Source organism: Penicillium argentinense (assembly GCF_028826775.1).
Source record: "Penicillium argentinense strain IBT 30761 chromosome Unknown utg000005l_segment0_segment0, whole genome shotgun sequence".
Classification (NCBI taxonomy): Eukaryota; Fungi; Ascomycota; class Eurotiomycetes; order Eurotiales; family Aspergillaceae; genus Penicillium; species Penicillium argentinense.
Genome location: NW_026622664.1, coordinates 5,936,804 through 5,962,446, shown reverse-complemented (window position 1 = coordinate 5,962,446; position 25,643 = coordinate 5,936,804). Strand labels below are relative to the sequence as shown.

Sequence of the window (25,643 nt, the reverse complement as noted above, 5' to 3'; positions counted from 1 at the left end):
AGTGAGAGTATTACCACAATTGAAAATTAGCCTCTGCTTTGAGTGCACTTCAAGTAGTTGCCAACAATTTTCCCATCGGTGCTATCCAGTCAGCACGTCGGCCATGGTTCGACACTCAAAGACAGGCGTGCTGTTTTACTTGTGAGGTGAGCCCAGCGAATGAAATGCCGGTTCGATTACCCGTCGGATGCCCGTTTGTACAAAGAATCAAGGACTGCCTCCCTAGCGAACTAACCCTCCACATCGCCTTTGTTCAATCTCACGGGTTCAGCTCGTATATTCCATCGGTCGACGAGTTACCCATTCAGGCAGGTTACGCGCTAACCCGAAACAGCTTGTCAGGTGACCCAGTCACGTCTCGTCCGCGGCTTGGCATCATCACCTCCTCTGCACGACTTCCGTCGACCAGCGCCAACCTCGGACTCCTACTTCTTCGCGACGTCTTGGATGGCTGTCGCCACTCTCTTTTCCTAGGCGTCTTTGACTGCTGGCTATCCATTTGGCTTCGACTCTGCTGCGCTGGCGACCAGGGCCGACCTACCGATCCCCACATGTCTTGCGCCTCGGCCATCCCATTCTTTCTCGGACCCCGGCTTTCATCCAGTTTCATCGAATCGGGTACCCGATAAATCGCATCCTTTAACCGCCGAAACCATACCGGCCGCGCAGGTAGCGCGATCACCATGGCTACTGCGGTCTCTAAACCCGGCTCCCATCCCGCGAAGATGAAGCGGCCGCCCCCGCCTTTCCCCCAGGCCGGGGTCAACGGAGTCAAGGCTCAACAAGCTTCGTCCTCTCTACCCACCACATCACAACGTCTTCCTGGGGGTACATCTGTGAACTCAAGCCCAAACCTTACCAATGGCGTGTTGGGAGTGGCAAATGCCGCCAAGGGGGCGTCGAACCGGACTCGCAACCAGTCGCAAAGACCTGGTGACGCTTCCTCCCGCCTTGGTCGACCGACAACGAGGACAAGCACAAATGGAACTGATAACCAAGCTGGGAAAAGGTGTTCAGAGCCGTACGGTAAGTATTACGCCCATGTAGTTTCTCAATGCCTTGCGCGAGGTTGGACATACTAACGGCTGGTTTCAATTGCGCTGCAGTGAAAACGACGTCCTACATTCTCAAGAAATACGCCAAATTCCCACCGTCCCTCATTGTACATCTCCATCCTACGCATTTTCGATTTGAACAGCAAGACGGAAGCTTCCCTTACAATTCGGAAATGAAAGTCATCATCGAACACATTCGCGCCGGAACTGTTCCCCATGATTTGATCGAGGAGCTTCTGCGTTCTGGTGTACGGTTTTATGAAGGTAACACATGTGTCGCTTGATAATTGGGTTTTAATAAGCATGCTCATCATATTCTCAGGCTGCCTGATCGTTCGTGTTGTTGACCACAAGTCCGTGTCAGCGCAAGCGCGCAAAACTTCCGCGTCGACTTCAAACGAGAACAATACCCCCTTTTCTCTGCACAACTACAATGAGCATGTTACTCCATCAGCATTTGTTCCATATCCGAAACAAAACCAACTCACCACCGACCTGCAAAGCTCAAAGCCGGGTGAGACACCAGCTCCTGGCCAAAATCAGTCTGAAAGCCAAGCCAATGGAGAGGTCTCCGAGACTCCAAGTCAAACCAACGAGGCATGCCAGAAATCTGCCTCCACTCCCAAACCCAGAGTGTTTACCACGGTGCTTCATCCTACATCCCGTGTTTTACAAGCAGAGTTGACTCTACTTGTAACTACACTCGACCCGAAAGCCGCCAAGGCTACGAATCAAAACCAATTGACGCGGACCCAATCCTCCTCTGTTATGCCTCAGTCACCGGCTACAACGCAGCCTGATCGCGGCCATGACGCAAAGCGACAAAAAACTCTCGTCGAACCTCAAGATCTTGCCAAATGCGAATCACTTATTGTTCGGGCTCTAGCACCTCCACTATATCTAGAACCGGTCGACACCTTTGCAGCCTCTCAAGACTTATTGAAGTTCATGGAGAGCCCGCTCCATTCCGATCCACCGCCGTCACCTAAGCGTCGCAAGAGAACCGTTGCCGAACTTGCTGCCGACGAGGCCCTTGCTGCCGAAGAGGAGAGATTCATGCTCATTATGGATGAGAGACTCGAACCAACAGCATCAGGGGCCGCTGGGGCATCAAAAGCTGCTGCGGTTGATGATGCGGCCGGTGTGGCCCCATTCGAACCTCGCTTCTCTCGCTTCAAGACGCTCGAGACTATTCGGATGCAACATGAGGAGAAGGCTAAACGCGACCATGAGATGAAGCTGAAGCAAGAATTAGCCAAGAGACAGCAACAGGAGCAGGAGAGGGAGCGACGACGAGCGCTTGAGCAACGGCAGAATGAGGAGCACGCCAAGGAGGAAGCTCGCAGACAGCACCTTGCAGCACAGCAAGCACAAGCCCAGCTTGCGGCGCAGAACCGGCATGCCATGAGTCAGCCGAACGGTGTCAGTCAAGGGCAGCAGTCCTCCCCAGTTGTACGCAATCAAACTCCTCACAATACTTCTTCACCACTGGTTGGTAACAATATGGCAACACAGGCTGTTCCGATGAGCATTAGCGCATCCCAGCAATCGGGAAGCCCGCCAAGGCCTCCGTCTTCTATGCAGCATGGACATCCGAATGTTATGGGTCACCCAATGGCGCCCTCACGTAGCCAGCAGGGACCAAGCCGACACGGCACGCCTCAAATGACCCAAGGCACACCGGCAATGTCGCATGCTACTCCAATCATGCGCAATGTCACCCCAACCACGCAACGGATGAACCATGGCAGCCCTACCCATACAATGGCGCAGACCCCAATGATGAACCAGGCCACAATGGCAAATACTCCGCAAATGAATGGTAGTATGGGTCTCACTCCGCAGCAGCAGATGCTGCTCCAGCAACGACAACAACAGCAACTGCTTGCTGCTCAGCAGGGACAAATGGGCAACCAGTTCACGCCTCAACAAATTGCTCAGATGCAGGCCAGTGCCCATGCCCAGCAAAATATCCATTCGCAGCAAATGTTGCAAGCTCAGCAGCAAAAGCAGCAGCAGCAGCAGCAGCAGCAGCAACAGCAGCAGCAACAGCAGCAACAGCAACACCCGCAGCAGCAACAGCAGCAAAACCATCCAAATATGCAGAACCAGCAAGCATACCAAGCGCAACTTATGCGGGCACAGTTCGCTCAAATGCAGATGGTCAAGCAACAACAAGGTCAGATGCCACAGGGACAGCAGATGCAAGGACAAATGTCGCAAGGCCAAATGCCTCAAGGGCAGCCCATGCAGAATCAGATGTCTCAAGGTCAAATGTCCCAGGGGCAACCGAATCAGCACCAAGGCAGTCCGCAAATGACTCAGCAGCAACAGCAGCAGCAACAACAGCAAATGTTGATGGCTGCTGCACAGGCAAATGGCGGACAAATGCCCAATCTGCAAAGCAACAATATGGCTCAGCGTTACAATCGACTTTATCAGCAGCGAGTGCTTCATCTACGACACGAGATGACTCAAAGATTCATTACACAATACGGACCGCCTACTCAGTATCCACCTCAGATTGCTCAGCAATACGGGGCTGGAGTTGAGAAAAACGCCAAGGCATGGATTCAAGACCTCATGCGACGCGAGCGGGAAGCTGCTCAGCAGCAGCGAGCCACGCATGTGGCGATGCAAGCTCAACAGATGCAACAGCAGAACATGATGCAAAATGGTATGGGCAGCTAAACCTAGCTGACCGCGGTGGACTACGCTCCTATTTCGATCTTCAGCATGATGCTTGAAAATTTGACACGGTTTATTTATGAAAAGCATTTATGACGGGAACTCCCGGAAAGGCATCGAAGTTTGGGGGAGTGCAATCCTCTTGATATCTGCCTCCGAGCTGGTTCACTCCTTCAAGTCTTTTTCTTCTTTCAGTTTCTTTGGGAAATGTACAGGAACCAGGACAGGTGGTGAATTAAGAGGCTGGCGTTTGCAAAATCTTCTCATCGTTTTCCCTCTCCTTTTTCTGCTGCTTTTTTTGTACTATCTGGGCTACGGTTTTCTTCCCTTTCATTTCGTCTTTCCTTTTCCCGGTGCGGGTTTCTTGGGTTCCGATTCGATACCATCTTGTACAGGAGTTTTCTGAGGGTTGGCTTAGGCCCGTGGGTCTGGAAATAACGGAATATGGCCAAAATGCAACTCGAGTTAATACCATTATTCCAGCGTACATAAAACTGGCGAAGCGCCTTCCATTTCCACCTGCGTACGTATACCTGTCATCCAGTGGCGTTGTCCACCTTGCGGGGACGCCCCGGAATATCCGAGCACCTGTCCACACGTCTACTTGTCCACCACGGGCCGTCCGACTTCTTAACAATGGGCAACGCTCCCGAGAAAAGGGGGTAATCCATCAAGATAATCTTTCAAGCTAGGGATCACGACGATTAGGCCAACAAGCCATCTAACGTCACGATGGCGCCCAACTGGACTCAATCGGCACAATGGATTTGGACGCCTACCTACCATGAAGAAGACAATCAGCCAGGGCGGTATTTTCTTTTCCGAAAAACCTTTCAATGGTCTGTTTCTAGGGAAATAGGCAAGTTGATTGTGCATGTCTCCGCGGATAGTCGCTATAGGCTCTTCGTCAATGGCCAGCGCGTGAGTTTTGGGCCATGCAAAACTTATATGGAGCGATGGCACTATGAGACGGTGGACATCCTGCCCTATTTGCTGAAGGGTGAAAACGTTCTGAGCGCACGTGTTCTCCGTTACTCGTCTGTTACACCGGGCTCTTCTTCGATAATCAGTACAGAAATTCCGGGCTTTTTGCTCCATGCCGAGATTGAGGTGGGTGTCCTGACTCCGAGATGGCACATGTCCATCACATAAGCTCATGCATGAAATAGGGCTTGTCACTGTCCACTGATGCGTCCTGGAAGTGCATGGAGGAGACTACTCGAAAGATCATTCCCCATTCAGAATGGAATTACATTCTTGGGCCTCCGTTTCTGTCTAACCACGAAAGGGTGACTGAATCATCCCAGTTGACAGGGTGGAATTCATCGGGGTTTGATGACTCTGCCTGGGAAAATGCTGTCCTGCAATTCCAGCCTGTGAAAATGCTGCCGATCCAGAGTCCCTGGAAACTTGCTCCTCGGCCGATTCCAGAGCTCCCTGAGATACCTGGGCGGTTCGATGGAGTAGTCAGATGCCAGGGACCAGTCACCAAAGACAATTGGAAGGCACTCTTGCAAGAGGGTTGCTCCACCGTGATTCCCTCTAAAGTGACCGCCACTGTTGATATTGAGGTCCACGCTTTATGTACAGCATTTGTTGCACTCAATTGCAGCAGAGGGAAGGGATCTACCATCACGTTACTCTACGCTGAATGTTACGAGAAAGACCTTGGGGTAGATATCGCTTCCTTCCCCATGCCTCGCTCAAAGTCAAACAGAGCAGACTCCAACGGTCGCTTGTATGGCATGAAGGATATTTACGTCGTGGCTGAAGGCCAGTCCCAACACACATTCGAGCCATTCTGGTTTCGGGCATTCCGTTATGTGCAGATGCAGATAACAACCGCCGAAGAGCCCCTGGTCCTTGAAAGTCTTACCCTCCGGGACACTTTTTATCCTCTTGATATCCCCACAAGCATCAGTGCTGGTGTCGAGCTGGATAACATCTGGAAAATCAGTCTTCGGACCTTGCAATATTGTCGGCACGAGACCTTCGAGGACTGTCCGTTCTATGAGCAAAACCAATTTGCTTCAGACTCCCGACTACAAATGCTTTTCACTTACCAAATTTCTTCGGATGATCAACTCGCTCGAAAAACTCTTCAGGAATTCCATGCAAGCCAAGGGCCAGATGGGCTGATCAAGGCGCAGTTTCCCGCCGGATTCCGCAGCAAGCAGATACCTCAGTTCTCATTGTATTGGATTTCAATGGTTTACGATCATATGCTTTACTTTGCCGATATTCTAGTAGTCCGCCGGTATCTGGCTACGATAGATGCAATTCTAAATCATTTTGACGGAAGAATTAACGACCTTGGACTCGTTGGCCGCTTCGATGAGGATACTTGGCCCTTTATTGACTGGGTTCCTGAATGGTCCGTACCGGGAAAGATTTTCGAGTCCTGCATGCCGCGGGCATATCAAAGCACTGGAGCGGCTACATTCAACAGCCTGCTCTATGTCATCGCACTCATGCAAGCGGCTGAAGTCTGCAAGTTCGCCGGCAGAAGAGATACTACTGCCGAATATAACTCTCGAGCCGATGATCTTCGCAAAGCAGTGAATTTGCACTGCTACGAGGAAGGACTATATCTTGACGGTCCATCCGTGCAAGAGTATAGCCAGCATGGGCAAATCTTTGCAATTCTTTCTGAAACTGTGAAAGGAGATGCCGCACGGGATCTGATGCTGCGCACACTGGAAGATAAAAAGCTCGTGCAATGCTCATACTCCATGCAGTTCTATCTGTTCCGTGCAGTCGAAAAAGTCGGCCTTTACTCGCAGCTATTCAATTCTCTCATGAGCCCATGGCGGCAGATGATCGCTGACAACCTGACAACCTGGGCCGAGCACGCAAACAATCCACGCAGTGACTGCCATGGCTGGAGTGCAAGCCCTGTTCACGAGATAGTCACGCAAATCTTTGGCATTTCACCGGCGCAACCCGGCTTCAAACGAGTTCGCATTGCACCCCAAATGGAGTTATTGGAGACTGCTCAAGGAGCATTCATTACCCCAGCTGGAAAGGTCAGTGTGGCGTGGACTAAGGATGACTTGGAGGTGGAGACAAGTGCCGATATGGAGGCTGAGGTTGTTCTCAGCGGGTCAGTGTCGGTCCATCGCTTCGAGAGTGGCAAATCCGTTTTCTTTACTAGAGGGTAGTTGGAAATAGACGACTGAGGAATAAATAAGCGATGACAATAGATTGATCTGTTTTATATTCAACTTTTTACACTATGTAAAATTGATTTTGAAATCGAGCAGGAGAGAAAGGAATGCTCTGCTTTCAATTCCATTCTCGGGCCTACTCTGAAGCAAAGTGTCCCAGTAATACTAACATAGCATTATGCATGAAGTGGCAATTCTCTGGGTTGTCCACTGGACACATTCGGAATTCCCGAGCGGGTCGGGTGCATCGGGCCATCAACCCCCGAGCAAACTGGACAGCAGGTGGACGCTGTCCACCTCCACATCATTTCCCCCATAACTGGGGAAAGATCGGGGAAAGCATTCAAATGCTTAGCCGTCTCGCCCTATATCCCGGCCTCCCTTTCTCGATCGCTAGACCCTCCACAGAACGGCAAAATGGAATCCACCGTTACGAAGTCTCACTCTACCCATCTGGAGACTGTCCAGACACGAGAATCCGCATCTCAGCAGCAAACGAACGAACAAAGCCAAACAGCATGGCAGTGCTTGGCACAGAACCCCTGGGTCTTCCTCTTCTGTCTATATGGAAACTTGGGAGCATTGATGTATGGGTTTGACAACCTGGTGTTGTCACTGGCCCTTTCCATGCCCGGGTTTGGGTATGTGCTGCCGTTGAGAGTATTCAACGTTGAATTTAAGCTGACTAGAGAAAAAAGGGCACAATTTGGACAATTGGTCAACGGCTCCTACGTAATCCCAGCATACTGGCAATCCCTCTGGAATGCCCTTGCCCAGATTGCCACGATGATAGGAGCAACCACCGCTGGACCAGTGCAGGACTACCTGGGTCGGAGGACATCGTTCCTATTGGGTGCGATTGTCTCGGCAGCTGGTATAGCCGTGGTGTACACGGCATCTACTCCAGGAACTTTCCTTGCTGGCAAGATTGTGAATGGTCTGTCATTGGGTATCTGCTTGACAACTGGGCAGACCTATATCTCCGAGGTGACACCGCTGCCTCTGCGCGGTATTGCTTTGTCCTTTTTTACACTTTGCATGGTACAATTCTCATGACTGAAAAGAGAAGGTTTATCGTTACTGATTACAGACAGAACCTTGGCTATATGATCGCTGCCTCCGTGGCACTGCCTCGCATGTTGATGACTTCAGAGAATGCCTATAAGGTAAGTTAATTGCTTTACCCACAGCAAAAATGCTTTCCCTCTATCTTGATGTACTAATCATGTGAATTACAAAGGTCCTTTTTGCTGCAGCATGGGTCTGGCCTGGCGTCATCATCCTGTTCCTCCCGCTTCTTCCCGAGTCTCCATATTTCCTCGTTATGAAAGACCGCCTCGAGGAAGCACGCAAATCATTGGTACGACTAGGCAACAAATCCTCAAAAGTGACTGAGCTGTTGGATCAAATAGTTCATGTCAATGAAGAGGAAAAGGCCCGAAGTGCTGCGTCGAAAGAAGCCAGTTTCTTGGAATGTTTCCGCGGAATCAACTGGCGCCGTACCCGGATCATCCTGTTCTGTAACGCTCTGCAGCAGGTCATCGGATCCAGCTTCATGTCGAATGGACCATACTTCCTGGTACAGGCTGGTATGTCTTCGAGTAAGACTGGCATGATGACTGAGATTGGCATCGGATTTGGTATCTCCAGTTCGATTTTCACTGCCTATCTGATGACGAAGTGCGGACGCCGACGATTGATTATGTTTGGCATCTCGCTTTCTACCTCCTTCTTCACTGTGATGGGTATTGCCGGGTGCTTCCCCAGCTCTAGCACTGCTTTGTGGTAAGTCAATCTTATATGAAGGAAATTTCATGTCGCTTATATCTGACATCCTTGTCCCATAGGGTCGTCGGCATTTTCCTTCAACTCTCTTGGTGGGTCTATGGACCAGCGATCGGTCCGGCGATGGCCATTGCCGGCGAAGTATCGGCTGTACGCCTCCGAGCCAAGTCAATGGCAGTCGGATTCACTTTCAACTACTTCTTCTCTACCGTTTGGAATGTGGTAATTCCATATTTGTATAACACGGATGAGGCGAACCTGGGCGGCAAGATTGGATGGATTTTTGCGGCCCAGGGGGGAATTGCGCTGGTCGTGATCTACTTCGAAATCCCTGAGACAAAAGGTCGGTCCTTTGAGGAGTTGGATGAGATGTTCAACGAAAAAGTGGACACGCGCAATTTTCGCAAGTACCAGTGTGCTGTTCCTCAGCTGTTGCAGAAGATCAGAGAGAATCAGTGATAACCGGTGACTTTGGGATGCATGAATTGAAAGCTCCTCGCATTTAATATGTAAATTGCACTCTATTCACGGGATTCATCCTATTATGCGACTGCGCAGTGTGTTGATGGTGTCCAAAATGAGCCGTAAAATGTAGCTTGGTATCTCCCAGCGAAAATCCTCAGGGGTAAAACAGGTAGGCCGGTGGGCGAGGAAGCACCGCCAGAACAAAAACCATCATGCTCATGACTCCAAATAACTTCTTGACTAACAATATCCACCAGAGAGCCTTACTCAGACTGTTGAGCTTGATATTTTTATTGGTATCCATGGGACATGTCACGCCAATAGAAAGGTGTCATCATTGTAAGGCACGACCTTCGTCGTTTGTGGCTACGATATAGACTGCTTTGAATGTCGATCTACCAAAGAGACCTCATCTATCTCTTGGTGGGCCTGTCAGGTCCTCGATCGCGGTTGATCATGCACGTCAAAATTTCAGAGGAGGGAGGAAGGCGCGCTGGCCAAGATGCAAATTTATACCCGCGCTGACATAATCACACCTCAGGTGTCTACCGTAGCCTATCTAGGACTAGTGCCGCTTCGGTCCGAGCGTTTGCTATCCGCGTCCAGGGCTATACCACAATGTTTAAGCAGGGTGCCAAATGGCGAATATTATTTCAATAACCAAATTTGGGAGCTTTGGTGTGTGATTTTTATTTTTATTTTTCTGTATCAAATTATCGTGGCATGCACTGCAGCCGCACATTCGGAGAAAAACACCAATGAGGTAAGAGTGAACCCAACCCAAGATAGATTCTACCACGCTAGGTCTTGACGATGAAGTTTCTTGCGATCATCCATCCATTACCTCGTGGGCTCCCATTTGCGGCACGTATGTGTCTGTCCAACTCCAAAACCAATGTCTATTTCGTTATTATTATATAAGGGAACAGGCGACAAATATTCTCCCTGGCATTGGATGGATTACCGAAGCTGGTCAAGGTAGTGATCCATGTACACGCGGTGCCAATCTGGAAACAAACTTGAATTTTGGATTGCCTTTCCCAGGGGAGAGGGCTCCTGCTTGGAGTAGTAGTCATGATCCAGCATTTTCCGAGCTGCGTTCAGACAATGCATGTGAGGGAGTGGAACATGACTGGTCTAAAAGAAAAGTTGGATTATTATGTATTTGTAAGTATTAATGTGTTTCTCTCGGATCGGATTATTCAAAATGATGGTGGTGGAGTCGTTGGATCCCGATTTGGAGGTGGGCTAATCTGCTTCGCTTTGTCCACGATGAGTCTTACAAACTCCCCTATGGAAGTAATAAAATAATACGGGAGTTCCGAATTTATTGAAAGGATGCGGAATTAGTCCATACCTCGAAGTAAATCCGACCAGGTGGCATTCCCGGAGTTGGGAGGGCCGAATTACTGCGGCTGAGATGGGTCGATGTCCCGGTAGACAGTTTCGATATCTTTGTCAAACCAAAATTTTTCCCGAGAAAACGCGTTCCTCAAGAGCAATATAAGGATGTGCATCTCTGATGTTTGTCCGAAAAGCTGGACTCGCCTTTTCAGAACATTGAGAGTCTTTTGAATAATGCCGCAAATGAGAATCAAAGTCAAAATGATTGTCGAGATTATCCATGGCCAGACGGGATACTTTGGCCTTTGATAATTTTTTATCTCGATGAACGGAGACTCCTTGCGAGGCTCTGCTTTGAGATTACGGTGAACTACTCGAAGGAATTGCTCTTTGGAGCCAAAAGCGATTATTCTGGCAGAAGCACACCATATTGATTAGAACGATATGAGTTAGAAGAGTCAAAATATTCGTTTTGAGACTTTGGTCGGAATATTCTGTTTCACTGGAAACATGAACTGTCCCACTTCAGAGGTGACTGGTTATAATATAAAGGAACACAGGGAATACAGTGGGTGCTATTTTTTGCCGAGGTAGTCGACTATTTACGTGAAGAAATCAGACCATACCATCCCAATGACGTTAAGATAGTCTGGAATGCACATTTTGTCATATAGTAAGTCCAAAATTGGCCTGTCAGGCCTGGCCACAAGGATACCATGTAAGAATGATTATTTAAGACCCACATCATATTCTAGCGCCGGCCCTGTGAGATTCGTTAAAGATATCAGCACATTTCTATATTGGTACTTCGATGCTCTCGCCCAGGACTGCTTAACAGCACATACGGGATTCCAGTCAGCATATGAAATTACTCAACAATGATCAAAGGGTTATAGTCGATGGTAATAATCAGTCACTAAAAAACCCTTCTTTTCGAAACATGCAACATTCTCACCTTAAGGGTGCTTCATTCCGAAGATCGAATCCGTGTCTACTGGATAGGTAATAACAAACAAAAAAAAAAAAACTCTCTCAAGGAAGGATTTCACTTGTCTGTTGACGTGATATACCCATATACTGTATGATGGAATAAAATAACGTGTTGCAAGACCTACGTATCTCAGCTGCACAGCGGCATATTCTACCTACAACCCTGTATTCATTCCGTGGTATACGGAATTGTGATCTCATAAACTACTAAAATGATAACATTCAAGTCCCAAGAGAAAAGCGTCGGCTTTGCTTGAGCGAATATAAAAAGGTACCGGTTATCCAGTTCCCGGAAGCATCAAACAGATTCCAAGCACCGATCGCAGAACCAGTATAGTAATTTTCGAGATTTCATAGTTTGGAATCAAACACTAATAATTATATTTTGCAACATCTACAACTATGAAGCTTTCTATCTTCCTGGTTGCGGCCAGTACGAGCTTAGCTCTCGCAAGTCCAGTCTCCAACCGCTTTGGCAACTCGGCTGCTAGCCAAATGGAGAATGAGGAACGTGGTGCCGGTGCCGGTGCTAGTATTGATACTTCTGAATTAGGCTCTTCAACAATCATGGTCAGAAGCGCGGTCTTTTTCGCCCCGATAACGACAACGAAAAGAGTCGCGATGCTGGTGGCAGGGGTCTTGAAAAGGACATGACTGAGAAGCGTCAAGTCTACTAGCTTATCTCTCAAACTCGCGTTTTGGAAGCCTTGAAACTGTTCGAAGTGATATACTCGAGAGATTTGGGGTCGCATTCGATGAGAGAACAATCACTATTTACCACAATCTATAAGACTGAGGATTAGATACTAGTACCTTCCCTCATTCGAGTTACATCCCACAAAATTCCAGTATGATAGAAAATAGGCCCAGGATTTCTCGTGAATAGCGATGGGGCCAATCTATACTACCTTACTACTAGTAGCAGTTGATAGTATTAGTAGTCCCAATATTGACCTTGCTCCCTCGAAGCGGACTGAGGAACGCATGGAGATAACCCTGAGCCCAAAGCGCCAATTCACTAGTTCCATATGATCGCATTGACTCGAGTTGATCGAAAAATGCCAGCCCGCCTTTTTCAGATACATAGTGCAGTGCTTACGAGAACTAAGCATGATCGGCCTTGTTCACCGCTATAGAACCCGTTTCCGAACTACACCGGCAGCAGGATGCATGGACACCCAACTCAGCACTTGACGAAATTCGCGCAAAATTGCATGTCGAGGGTTCAGACGAAATTTTCGTTCAAGACATGCGATGACTAGGTTTGTGGTTGAGTTTTGTCAAGTTGGCGTTTTAACGCGATGGCACCAAGTCTTAGACACCTCAAGCGAGGGGTAGCAACCACGAGACACCACCTGTGCTGTGGCGGCCTGCCCTGAGGAGAGCGAGGAAATCAAGAACTCTCAAAGCACTGGCAGGTCCTGCGTCCTGCTGCCTAGACCGTGGACAATGTGATTGTCCTCCCGTCCGATCAACTCATCAGTCCAGACCGACTCGATCAACAACCGTCTCAGCCCGGCCTCACATTCCAATGCATGTCGTCTGCAGCACAGCCATGAGCCACGCCGCAGGTATTCGCTACCACGCTAGAGCATTGCATCGTTGCATTGGACCCGGTGCATGATCTACTGTACACAGATTGCCCGTTCTGGAGGATAACCTTAACAGCAAAAAAAACGCACATCATCAAGTCGAACTAGCCAAGATCAGCGCCGGGCATGCTCGGACGTACGCGACCCGACCAACATGCTGGAGACTGCTGACATACCAATGCAGCACGCGGCGGATTAAACTGGTCGAATATCGACTGGAATGCTCGTACCCTCATTTTCATTTCCCGTGCCCCATTGCCCCATTGACCATCTCGCATCGTGCATATAGTTTCCCGGATTTTCCAAGCCCTGCTTGCGTGGACAATGAATAGCAACCCAAGATGGTCATCCGAGGATCAAAGGTACCAGGAACCGTACGTGCTGGAAAGTCGAGACAATTTCGGTGAAGTCGGTACTTTTGATGTACATACTTCGAGTCGTTCCAAAAGGGAGATGCCCTCAAATGACAAATGACGATATGATATCAGCCCTGGAAAAAGGAAACGCGAAAAAAAGAAAAGAAGCCTCTGCCAATAGCGCGCATTCCCCACCCCTCCCTCCCGATGAGATCTCAGAACCACGCAAAAGCAAAGCCCAGGAAACTCTCCCCCCTGAGGCTATAGGCTATATCTTCATGCAGTGCAGTAGGAGACGCAAAAGTCCCGTGGTCCCTGGTACCTTGTCTCTTTCCCCTACATCTCTCATCTCCGATTCCATGGTTCGCGTTGGGCGTTCTTTCCATGAACCTCCCCAGCACATAACACATAGCATCACCGCCGTGTACCAACGGGCGAAATCCAACGCCTTGCTCGCCACGCAGTTTCCGTCGTACGACCGTAGACCCATATTTTCAAATCAAGATTTCGAAGGATTTGGAATCCGGAAAATAATGTGCAAAGAAACGAAGAGACAGGGTAGCATGGGGTCCGGAAAAGTGAAAAAAGTACGTTTCGCCCTACAAGATTCGATGACGGAGATGCTACAAGGTATGTCGACACGAATAGCAGTGCAAGTGGCACGCCCGATCGCACGGTTCAGCCAAGGCGCCGTTGTTGCTGTCGTGGCATGCAGAAAGCGCCATCCATGACTCCAATGGCAATCGAATCCGACCGACGACGAACCGGTGAGCTAGAGCCCACGCTGCTGGAAGCGAAGAGTCATTTCTAGAATAGGATTTAGAGAGATCAGGGGAGCAAGTGACTTGTTCCAATGCATGCAGAGCATCCGAAGAGGCCAGGGAGGTCTAAACCTTTATCGCGCCCGTAAAGTTGGGAATGAGAGAGCGCGTGCGTAGGCCCATTGAGCGAACCGAGAGAGGACAGTGACCTCAAGGGAATTGAGCGGCTCTGGGTCTGTGGGCTGCTTCAGCGGCGTTCCCGAGTGCTTGGCGGAGGACGCAGGTCGCCTATTTTGTGTAGTTGATGATGCGCGATGCGTGAGCTTCGTTGGGGATGTGGACTCCACACGCTGTTGACCGAAGAGAAGTCGCGTGCGCCAAGTGCCACAGAGTGACATCGAGAAAAAAAATGAAAATGAAAAAAATTCAAATTTTTCTTTTTTTTTTTTTTTTCAAGAAAGTTGGCTATGTCGTGTTTGGGGTGTGAAGATCTTCGATCTCGATTTATGAACACCCCTGTGCATTGTTCGCATTAGTCTGCTGTGAGTGGTCCACGCACGTCGCAACGAACGAGGGCAGGAAGCCGATAGACCAATGTGGCGAGCATCAGATCAGGGCCGAGGCTGATGATGGCATCAAAAGAGGTATGAAACAGGGGATTGCGAATAGGAAGTCAACCCGTTGGGACTGGAATGTGGAGAGAGCCCAAGCAGTCCGAGGGTAGAGAGGACAGCGACAGCGACGGCGACGGCAAGAGCGAATAGCGCATTGCGCAATGTGGACCGAAGCATCGAGAGCTGTAAGAAAACAACTTGAAGTGGGTTGGCATGAGTCAGCCGATCCACCACGCCCGATAGATCGGATGGAGAGATCCAGGTCGATGTTGGAGGAGTTTCGACTGGGGCGCGGGTGTGATGTGTAACATTCTGTGCCAGGAACCGTGGAACGGGCGAGGACAAAATCCAATGGGCTGGAGGTGGGAATGCCAAGACAAGGCTGTCGACTGATCGGAATACGAACTCTGCGCTTGGGGATTTGTGGGAGAATGTCAAAATTCGAGTCGGTAAGTTGGACGTTGGGGAGGAAGAGGAAGATGGGAGGGAAGACCGGGTGGAGACGCAGAGGCGCAGTGATCCGCGAGGACCAGCAAAGTCCGCCCCCACTCAATACACGACAGGAACATACGTTCAACGAGATAGTGGTTCATGCGGGTGCCTGGACGGGGATTCTGGAAGAACCAATAGGCGACGATCTACTGGAAGCTGGAATTGTTTTGAAAGGATGTTTTGTTTCGAATTATGCCATAAGGGGATATAGATGGTAGTACACGCACAAGTCAAAAAGAAAAAGAAGCACATTGTAGCTGATTGTACAGGATCGTCCCAGTCCTCCCTAGTGATTATCCAAACCGACGATCGAACAAAAATATGCAAACGCCAAAAAAGATTCCAGGGTACCGCACCAAGTCCTTTTTGCACCGGTCAAATTATGCAAGAAAAGTAAAAAAGTAAAAATAAAGGGAACAACATCACAAAGATCTGTCTCCGATCCTGTGTTCCGGGGAGACATGTACAACGCCAGAACGGCCACCTGGCCGGTGAATGCCTGGGCCATCGCTATGGCCGATCCTCGAAGGGGTATCAATATCCTGGGCGCCATGGTCTTGCCATCTATTTTTGCGTGTGGTAGGACATCGCGTGTGGATTTTGCTTATTGGCTTGTGTTTTCGTTTTTTTTTTTGTTGTGTGGGTTTTGTTGAGTAAAAGAATTTGTTTGCTTTTGGTGTGCGCCTAATCATCCCAGCCGTCGACGCTCAGATCACCACAGTCGGGGACGGGATCCTCAAGCTTGGAGCCCCAGATTGGGCGACCGTCAGGCGTGAGCTGGCCACGGAAATCGGGGTCGTAGTCTTGACTGGTCTCATCCAGGGTAGCGACATAGCGGTTGCGCCCGCCCCGCTTGCTGTGGGTCTTGGTGTAGTGGGCATTCAGGTTGTCGCTGCGAGAGAAGGCGCGGTGGCAGCCGGGGACCCAGCAAACATGAGGCTTTTCCTTGGAGTGGCTCTTCATGTGGCGCTTCAGGTGCTCCTGGCGCTTGAAGCGTCCCTTGCAGCCAGGCTCCTTGCACTTAAATTGGACCTGCTTGATAATGGAAGGCAGGCTCTCGAGGTTCAAGTTGGAGCGGAGCAATTGCTTCTTGGAAGATTTGCGGGACGGCTGACGATGAGCCCGCATCATGCCGTCACGGTAGACTGGAGAGACAGGGTATTCCTCTTGATATTCGTGGCCACCAGACAGGCGACTCATGGGAGTATCAGTGCCAGAGGCTGTACCAATGGAGTTCGATCGCACAGGTGTAGTCGGAGTGTGTGCTTTGAATGTGTGAAGGTTGGAAGGAAATTCAGAGTAGGAAGAAGACGGTGGTGTAACCGGCTGGTTGAAAGCCTGAGCAGGAGTGATAGTTTGGGGCGCCATGGAATCAGATGGCGGCATGAAGTGAAGCATGTTGGACATGGAGACCGAGTTTGGCATCCGCTCAGTTGGCGGTTGGTTAAAGATGGGTCGAGACAGGCAGGGGTTGGAGGCAGACTCAGGCAGGTAGGTCGTTTGCTGCGGACGGTACTGATAGTGGTGGTTGCGTGGCATGGTGTGGTATTGGGGCACTGAAGGCTGGTACTGGAAGCCGGTCTGATCGAAGGTCTTGGGGACGTCTTGCGGGATCCAGAACTGATCCGGGTTCTCTTCGTAGCCAGGCAGGTACTCCATGGGCATCTGGTCCTGACGGTCCATGTTGCTATAGGGCATGCCCATCACGTCGCCGGAGGTGAGGTCTGCCATCTTGAATGCACTGCGGAGTGGGGTGGCAGAGGTGCGGCGCTCCATGGGGAGGCTGTGATACTGTCCGGCTTCATGCCAGCTGGGGGAAGCCATGGAGTTTTGGCTATAGAGACTAGTGGGGGTTGGAGTGGGAGATTCCAAAGGAGAGAAGCTCGAAGTCATCGAGGGGCATTCGCTAGGGCCCAAAGAACGGCAGTCAACCTCAACAGTCAGACGATCGGAGATGTGTCGGCCCTGGGGTCTCATCTCGGAGAGGTCTTCGGCCTTGAGGTTGTGAGGGGCGACAGGGTCGACGATGCTGTCACCTAAAGGGCAGTCGGATATCAGTCCTACTGCTTGGAATGGAGGAAGGATTGTAGATGGCAACGAGGGACGCAGGCAGCAGGAGCAAAGAACGAAAGACGAAAGGGAAGAGTTCCCCAAAAAGAAGGAAAGAAAGACAGAATGGAAGGCGGAGCACCGAACGAGGGAAGCAGCACGAGCGAAGGAAAGGAAAGAATGTTGGAAGGGCAGAAGAGAGGGACAAACGGGCAGAAATAAACAAATCGGCCCAGCATAGAATCGGCCGGTGGGGATCGGGACTTACAGCTATACGCCATGACTCGGATCAGATCCAAGCGCGTCGCGTGCCCCAAAGCAAGGCCAGGAATGCAGACTATGAGACTCCTGTTACCGGAGACACGGCGAGGTGCAGCGCGTCGCGACTTCGGGGCTCAACGGGTTCCCGAATTGGGGGGCGGGCGTGGTTCCTGTACGCCGGGGCTGGGTGAAGTGTCTCGCGACCTTGGGTCCTCGGCGGCCTGGAGGGATTGCGAGGAGGCGAGAGGCAGTTTGCGAGGGAACGAGGGGCCAATGGCGAGGGCGAGGATGGAAAATCCGGGGGTGGACGGAGGGGCAGGGGAGGTTGGGTCTCAGATTGTATGGCACTGTCTGGGACGACAGGGGCTGAGGTCGCGGGTTGCCGGGGGATGATATAGACGAAGGGAGTAAGGGAGGTGAGTGTTGGGAAGCGACGAGCAGAACAAGGGGTTTATACTTGTTGCTGGCGGAGGGAAGCTTGTTCCTGCTTTGGCGGCGCGATCGGGGCAGAGGCCGATCGACACGGTTGATTGCCCCATCCCTAACTTGTAGAGCGATCTGAAGAAAATCCGAAATAAAAAAAGAAAATAATGGTTTTCGACTTCGACCTGCAGCTGCAGGGTGGATCGCCTGGAATGCCCGGCTGCGCCTCTTGCGTTCCGCGCAATGTGAGTAGAGTCTAAATAGCAGTTGACATGCAGCGGTACTTCGATCTTCAATCTAAAAGAGTAGTGAAGGAGGTACCTCTGGTACATACGTATCTCTCGATGAAAGTATCGAGATCACCCTCTGGTAGGAAACTGCACCTAGGTACTTCCTATACTAAGGTCCAGTGGTACTGCGCCAGGTACCGTACTTGGTCCTTAGTCAGCCTAGCCCCCCCCGGATGTCGATCCGATCATCGATCCTCGCCCCACCGTGTCTCTCGTTCCCTTCCGTCGCAGTACACCACTGCGTTCAATTTCACTGAGACACCCGCGAGGTAGGCGAGTCAATTGCCCATCGATCATCTGAGCAGCAGACGCGCACGATCGCGACCGAGCCTCGCCAACATGAGCTCAGACGCCGTGGCGCAGTGGGGGGTGGATCGATCTGCTGCGGGCGCGACAGGTCAGACGTTGGCTTGTCTGTGCCTAGGACTAGATCCCGGCAGTCAGGTAGCATCCCGAATTCCAGCCGTTCATTCTGCTATTCTCCGCTCCACGCACTGGGGCTTCACTCCCCGGAGCATGGATCGTCCCGTTAGGACTCTGGGGTGACAAATTGTGCCCGCCGTCGTCATCGGACATGATTGGAATGTGCAGCTGCACCGAAACCACTTGTCAGAGCAAGGCAGGCCCGATCTTCCATTTGGCAGAGTTTTATTGCATATGAGGACAATGGACCGGGGGGTCGGGGGGGGTCTAGAGGGTCTAGAGTAGAGGAGAGGGGGATTATTGGAGGGTAGGTAGGCTCCGAGGCGGTATAGCAGTATACAACATAGACGGAGTCACAGCGTATACTGTAGGTTCTCGTCAGTTCCCAATTCCCCCCCGGTCCCCCAGTACCCACAACTACAGTACATCTGCACCCGCTGCGTCGCTCGCAAACCCCAATCGCTCGGCGCTATAGGAGCTAGTTCGGACCTGCAGCTGGCCCAGGGGAGGCTTCTGATCCATCACGCGTCAGTCCAGGCCCGAATTGAGGGAACCGCCTCTGGTTGGCACCCCCCATGGCTAGGCTTTTCAGCAACTCAGCACACTGGGGCGTGGTGAGGCCAGCTTTCGTGCATTCTCGACCTCGAGCTGCCGCAGATTCCTGGGAGCCGGCACCCTTCAAGCCACAGAGTTGGGTGGCGACCCCAAAGCTGCCGCCATGCAACGTTTGGGCTTTCCCCCGCGCGGTTGCAATTGCGATTATAGGTGGGGAAATGGGCCATGAGAATGAGGATGGTTCCCAACCACAGCGTTTGCCGCCGGAAAGAGCTCTCCGCGGGCTCGGATTCCATTCCCAGCATTTGCCTCTCGGACGCTCCTCCCTGGAACGGTTTGTGTGTCACATTGCGAACGGATGTACATACACTCATCCTCTCTGGTGGAGTCAAGATCCGAGGAAGCAGAGCAGGTCCGGTCCTGCTGTGTGCCCCCGATTAGGCCACTAGCTTCAATAGACGAGCACTTGATCGAAGAGCCCCTCGGCGAGACGACCTACGATTCTTGATAGACCCAGAGTGCCGGCGCACTGCCGCTTCTGACAGCTCGCAACCGGCCTGAGCGGCGCCCTGATTCCTGACGACGGTTTTATGAGGCGAAACTAACCTCCGCTTAGGGCTGACGACTGAAGCATGAAGCATTGCTAGGCGTGGGTGAGAACTCCACCAATACAGCCCAGCCTTAGCGTCGACCCGGACCCAGGTTGATGGTAAACAATGCAGATGGCCCTACCCTAAGGTAGCCCAGTGCTTTATCGATTCGTCCCTCCTTGTCGTGGCGTCATCGCGGTGCTGCCCCTAACTAGTTTGAAGCCGCTCGCGAACGGGTACCCCAACTCCACTTTCCGCACCGGCGCCGTCGATCCATGTCGTTGAGTGTCGATCTTGTCGACTGTCAGATTCAGATTCCCCCAATTTGGCTCACCATTTCGATGGTCATCCGCCCACCTCCACTGCAAGAGGCTCTCCCCGCTCACAGCCCTCCAGTTGATACACGAGCAACAATAGCGCTATCTTTCGTGCAGGTCAAGTTTCAGGATGTTTTGGCCACCCAGCGAGAATGATCGCCCTCCCCACTCGGCGATGTGAGAAGTGAGATGTGTCATCCTGCAATAACCACGGCGACTATTGTACTTTGTTTCCGTACCAGCTCGCTGGGTCCCTGGGTCGCTGGGTCCCAATAACCCAATTGTCATCTCGCTTTGTTCCATATTTAGTTTCAGCCTTGGATGACCCTCCGGCCACTCGCGGCCATTCGCGCTCCGCGCCATCGACCCGACATTCCAGACCTCGATAACCTCGTCAGCTTATCAAACCCACTTCTGAATTTGGTTCTTCGCCATGAACACCTCGTACCGTCAATGGCTGTCATAGTGGGTCATCGTTCCGGGTCTGTTTCACGCTGCAGGTACCGTGAAGCCTCAGCACGGACCTGGATCTGGCCGCAAGGGCCAGGGGGAAGCCAGAGTGTCCCCAGACATTACGGGAGCCCCTGCATCTCAAGGGATGACTTGCTTGAACCTATGGATGCGCTCGTCTATCCAAAGCTGCCAAGACACTGCTTATATTCTTCAAGTTATCACAAAATTGGGATGGCGGTCCACCACGGCAACCATTGATCGCGAAACAGGCTCGAGACCTCTCAAACCATCGAGTTGCATCACCAGATCCCGCAATATTGATTCACGAGAGACGGTGAAGCCTCCATCGCAATTATTTGGATCGCGGGGGCAAGGTTTGAATAGTGTCCACTACGATCTGAGCTCCATTGTCGCATTGAGTCATGCCATTCGGGGTCGCCTGTTCACCCCCACCCACAAACTGACTTCATCCGCCACCACGCCTCCCCCGGTAGGTGGCGACGAGCCTGTGGCTGAGACCCGGCGATCGAGGCATCCATGGATACATGCCACTTTGTTCGTGCTTAGCCTCATCGGTCTATCTCCGTGTCGATCTTCACGTTCAGTCCCTATTTACCGATCGATTTGTGGTCGGATTTGGTACATCGACTTTGCGATTCCTCGTGTGAGATTCAGGGGTAGGTTATGTAGCAGTCTCTCGCGATCTCGGTATTTCTTTATGTAGACGTTTCTATGAATCGCGAATCCTACTAACCTAGAGCAACGCTTTGAACCGGTGCCTGGATTTGACATATCTCACATCAACCTCTCAGGTACCCGTGGTCTTCGATTCGACCGTCACAAATTTAGAAGCTAGACTAGAGCCTTAGTGAACGGATGCCGAACAGGGACTCGGACATCCTCCTACACCAAACCTTATCGAGTAACAGCTATTTGGACATGCATCAATCCGGATATCCCAGATGAGAGTCCCAGGTACCCGGGCCTAGGGGCTTGCGCTATCGATATTCGATCTTTCTCAGACCCCCATCCCGCCAAAAACCGAGCAGCATCGAGCCCCCAGAAAACCTGCTTGCCAGGAATCCTAGCTCGGATCGCCTAGGAATATGCAAGCCTCTGACCTCAGCGCACAGACGGGCCATCAGGGGTCGATCATTTTGCGGGGAAGGTCCATGGGGGTCGATTTCTGAGTATCGACCAATGCACAACTCTCCAGCATACCGTTCTGTGAGAATATTGTTCCAGCCTGTGTGTATGCTATTTGTGGGTGCGCACGTCAACTGAAACATTCCTCGGGATCTCTCTACAGCATCCGTCGGCACCTGGTCTGGACGAATGATATACGGCCACACAAGCACTTGATATGCTGCTGTACAATTGCAGCCGCATATGTTTTTTCTGGCTTCTTCGTCCGTCGAGATAGCAGCATACCCACGCAAACTCACAAACTCTATATCTACTTTCATTCAGGGGCTCAATTCAGCAGCCTCGATCGAATTCCTGGTTCATTCCGTCGATCATCCATTGACCCGGACGAAGTATAAGGCGTGGTGCGTTAGCTTCACGGTAAAATCGAGATCTACCACTACCAACTACGGAAAACAAAATCATAAAGAAATAGTCGATCCATGGCTACCTGGGAGAATATATCCAAAGGATTGGGTATCTTTCTACCGGCATATTTGTCTCATAGAGGGTCCAATAACCCGTTGTTCGGCATCTGATCTGAATCTATCGGCCCGGCCGACGCTCCACCCTATGAGAAGAGAGACCCTGACAAAATGATTTTGCAACACACATCAATAGTAATGTGAGCCACTGCAAAAGTCCGATTATTTGGAGAGGGTTCCTGAGGCTTAGGTGACCTGCATGCCCCCTTCTTTCCCATCTCCACCCCCTTGCATGCCGGTTTTCTTTTTCCCACCAACGGCTTTAGCCTCGATGTCTAAACACAAGAAGATCGTTGGGCACCAAAAAAAGACAAAAATAAATAAAAATAAATACTATTTGCTTTTTGCCCCGGGCAATTTGGTTCACTCCCATTGTTCACGCTGACTCGCATTGCAGCGCGTCGCATCACCTTGCGTCCCTTGTCCCGGGTTCCAGGATACTACTCTAATAGCGGAACCTTATGTTTTGGCAGCGCCCTACGGCGCCCTCCTCGAACACGCTCTATCCAGGTACATTTGTCGAGGGGTAGTGGGTCAAATTGTAATGAGGGTTATCTGGCTTTTGGCTTTTGGCTTTTGCGTTTGGCGTCTGGCGTTCAAGGAGTTCGTTTCGCCCTCGTGTTACCCCAGGTTTGAAAGGGCCGCGACGAAGGAGACATCCCTCTAGGTTCTGGATTCTGGCAAGTACAACAAAACCAAACGCTTTGGCAGCCTCTAGCAAGAGGCAAGAGACATGTCCGAGCACAAGACCACGCAAGCATCGTCATAGCGTCTCGGTCCAATGCGCATGCCACACGACCCAATAGCGCCAGATCGAAACGGGTAGTAGTAATGCACAACGCCTCAATACAGCCCCAGTCCAGGCCATTCTGGGTAGTATTGTGAGGTACCCCGGTATCTCCGAATGGAGCCACATCAGCGAGACATGATCGCCTCTGTGCATCACATATGCTAGAAATCCTCAGTCGAACCGGCCGGAAGAGGTAGGCGGGGTGGTTTCCCATGCACAGCACGTACCATCTTGAAAGTGTCTTGGGCACAGGCAGCGGGGGATAGCCTTAGAACTCGATTTGGTAGTATAGACTGTGGTATGCCCCCTCCTGGGAGAATCGAGATGACATCATATTATCATGCCCTTGCTCCAGGTCCAGATAATCGCGCGTGCCCGTTTAGTCGACCGGCAGCGCACTACAAGGCGCGGTTTCATATTCATTGAAGCATCTTGGTAATATAACGCAGTGCATCGTCCTCCCCTTTGTCTTGGCCGTGAGTCTGGGCCGTGTTCAATATACAGTGTTGCGCGCAGATAGGGTGGAGTAAGGTTGTAGCTCAGGACGGGTGATCTCCTGCAACGCGAATCAGTGGGTTCGGGTCGTGGATGTTCGAGTCGGGAGCCTGATTTAGTGAGACTGCGGCAATGATTAGTGCTGAGTTCGGCTTGGCCGAAAGAGTCCCAATTTGGTCAGTTGATGCGGACTACCTGGAGGTTGTTGGGGAGGAAGAGGTGAGTTTGCAGGATGAGGATCGCTGGTACAGTAGTGTAGCAACCACTCGGTGGAAGCCTTCCCCCATTCTCTCGGTTCATTCTGCTCAGGACTTGTTTACCCTCTGTCCATGAAATTATGGCTGAAAACAGCTCGTCGTTTATTCCTGCCCAGGTGGAAATTCCTGTGGGCGCCTACCTAGGTGTACCCCCAAATCATGTCCCAAGCGAATGGAATCGAGAATTCGTAAGGTCTTGAGGCTTGCATTCCGATACTACTATTTCAAAAGGCCAGAAGTCATCTCTATTTATTGCCTTTTTTCTACAATGTAGCATCGACAATAATGTTGCACGCTTCATGCTCTCTCGAATAATGTGAAGTGCTTGACTCCAGTGTTATCAAAGGTGGCAGCGATCGCCTAGGTCGTACAGCGATATATATCCCTGACTTCGTCGGAGTGCGCCCAACTTAGGTTTCCCCTCACCATCTATCGCTCTACTACACGCAAGCAAGACCGAAGGCAGCAAGCGACCGGACAGAATATTAATATTTAAATTTGATGTATTCAATGTCGCGTCGCTGAGGTTCGAGGGGTAAGTTTGTGCCCGCGAGGTGGCCGCCCCTGACCAGCTACCTCAGGGCGACAGGCTACCAAACATGCGCCAACTTGCTGACCGTTCTCTAGAAGCCAAAAAGTAAATTGGCATATTGTAACCTCAACCTCTCATCCACGCGACCGCTCGTCTCGAAATTTGAGCAATGTTTTCAGGCGGACTGGGGTTCTCCAGTATCCCACTTTCCGGCTGGCGGAGCAAACACAGACCACGGGAGCTGGACGCCTTCGACGAGCTAAACCCAAAACCTGCAAAGTCGAAATCATCGCCGAAGCCTCAAAATCGAGCGCAAAGCCTCCTCCGTCGCTCCAAGTCCGTCTACGCTGGCGTCATCAGCCACAGACCCACCCCAAGCCCCCAGACAGCCGACGGCCATGTACACACCCGGCGGATTAGCGGAGGCCAACAATCACGGTGGGCTGGAACCAGCCAGTCGGATAGCAAATCGATCATCTCCGACGACCGACACGAGAGCCGAACGCACCGAGCCGAGCGTGGGCGCCTTCGAGCCTGTGTGACGGACGACGAGGAAAAAGCAATGATGGTGATGGAATGCCCCGAGGAGCATCTGGACCGAACGTTGGCGAAAGGGCCGGACATTTACGAAATGGACCGGGCGGCTTGGAAAGGCCCGAGGGATTGCATGCGCCGGGTGGCTAGCTGCAGTTTGCGCTGGCGAGGAACCCACCGGCGGAGTTGATCGGGCGTTGGAGGGAGATGGCCGACTCTACTCATATTTTTATCACGGCTGGAAAGATGATTGTCGTATATCATGGCGGATGCGAGGCTGTGTGACAGTGATTGCCACGCAGTTCTATCCTTCTTGCAGCTAATGAGCTTATACAGAGCTCATAGGAACGGATTCCTCTAAGCAAAATTATGAAGTACGAGGTCTTATTTTTGTCACGCTTGCATGCATGGGATAGTCTGGAAAAAGATGAATGAGATGGTAATTTTGAAAATGATCAGCGATGGTAGCCAAGGACATTAAGCAAGGCTGTCATAGTTTCCGCTCAATATTAGGCACTGATACTTCTTCATACTCGAAGTCGGCGAGAGTATCGTAAGGTGGGACCTTGTACTTGCGCGATTTGATATTCAAGGCACTTCGCCCCGCTGGATTTAAAGTCTCCATCATGCGAGAGCTGAGTGCTGGCAGCCTTTGGATCAAGTCATGAAACTTTGCTTTCGAGGCGCAGCTTGAC

General features: G+C 51.2%; 6 protein-coding genes across 6 annotated transcripts; 5 read left to right on the top strand and 1 right to left on the bottom strand.

The window, feature by feature from the left end:
* Positions 1 to 683: 683 nt before the first annotated feature.
* On the top strand, positions 684 to 3,746 carry N7532_007031 (uncharacterized protein; the record flags this gene model as incomplete). Its single annotated transcript, XM_056619524.1, has 3 exons — positions 684 to 1,026; positions 1,107 to 1,319; positions 1,378 to 3,746. The coding sequence occupies 3 exons, from the start codon at positions 684 to 686 to the stop codon at positions 3,744 to 3,746; spliced, it is 2,925 nt and encodes a 974-aa protein (XP_056475683.1).
* A 729-nt stretch (positions 3,747 to 4,475) lies between these two features.
* Positions 4,476 to 4,895, top strand: N7532_007030 (uncharacterized protein; the record flags this gene model as incomplete). The annotated part of the gene is made up of 2 exons (XM_056619523.1): positions 4,476 to 4,552; positions 4,595 to 4,895. 2 exons carry the CDS (start codon positions 4,476 to 4,478, stop codon positions 4,893 to 4,895), a joined length of 378 nt encoding a protein of 125 aa, XP_056475682.1.
* A 230-nt stretch (positions 4,896 to 5,125) lies between these two features.
* N7532_007029 (uncharacterized protein) lies at positions 5,126 to 6,904 on the top strand (the record flags this gene model as incomplete). Its single annotated transcript, XM_056619522.1, has 1 exon — positions 5,126 to 6,904. One exon carries the CDS (start codon positions 5,126 to 5,128, stop codon positions 6,902 to 6,904), a length of 1,779 nt encoding a protein of 592 aa, XP_056475681.1.
* A 423-nt stretch (positions 6,905 to 7,327) lies between these two features.
* N7532_007028 (uncharacterized protein) lies at positions 7,328 to 9,154 on the top strand (the record flags this gene model as incomplete). The annotated part of the gene is made up of 4 exons (XM_056619521.1): positions 7,328 to 7,951; positions 8,005 to 8,076; positions 8,151 to 8,695; positions 8,758 to 9,154. 4 exons carry the CDS (start codon positions 7,328 to 7,330, stop codon positions 9,152 to 9,154), a joined length of 1,638 nt encoding a protein of 545 aa, XP_056475680.1.
* Positions 9,155 to 15,993: 6,839 nt separating this feature from the next.
* brlA (C2H2 type transcription factor BrlA) lies at positions 15,994 to 17,639 on the bottom strand (the record flags this gene model as incomplete). Its single annotated transcript, XM_056619520.1, has 2 exons — positions 15,994 to 17,345; positions 17,627 to 17,639. 2 exons carry the CDS (start codon positions 17,637 to 17,639, stop codon positions 15,994 to 15,996), a joined length of 1,365 nt encoding a protein of 454 aa, XP_056475679.1.
* A 6,944-nt stretch (positions 17,640 to 24,583) lies between these two features.
* On the top strand, positions 24,584 to 25,138 carry N7532_007026 (uncharacterized protein; the record flags this gene model as incomplete). Its single annotated transcript, XM_056619519.1, has 1 exon — positions 24,584 to 25,138. The coding sequence occupies one exon, from the start codon at positions 24,584 to 24,586 to the stop codon at positions 25,136 to 25,138; it is 555 nt and encodes a 184-aa protein (XP_056475678.1).
* Positions 25,139 to 25,643: the final 505 nt, after the last annotated feature.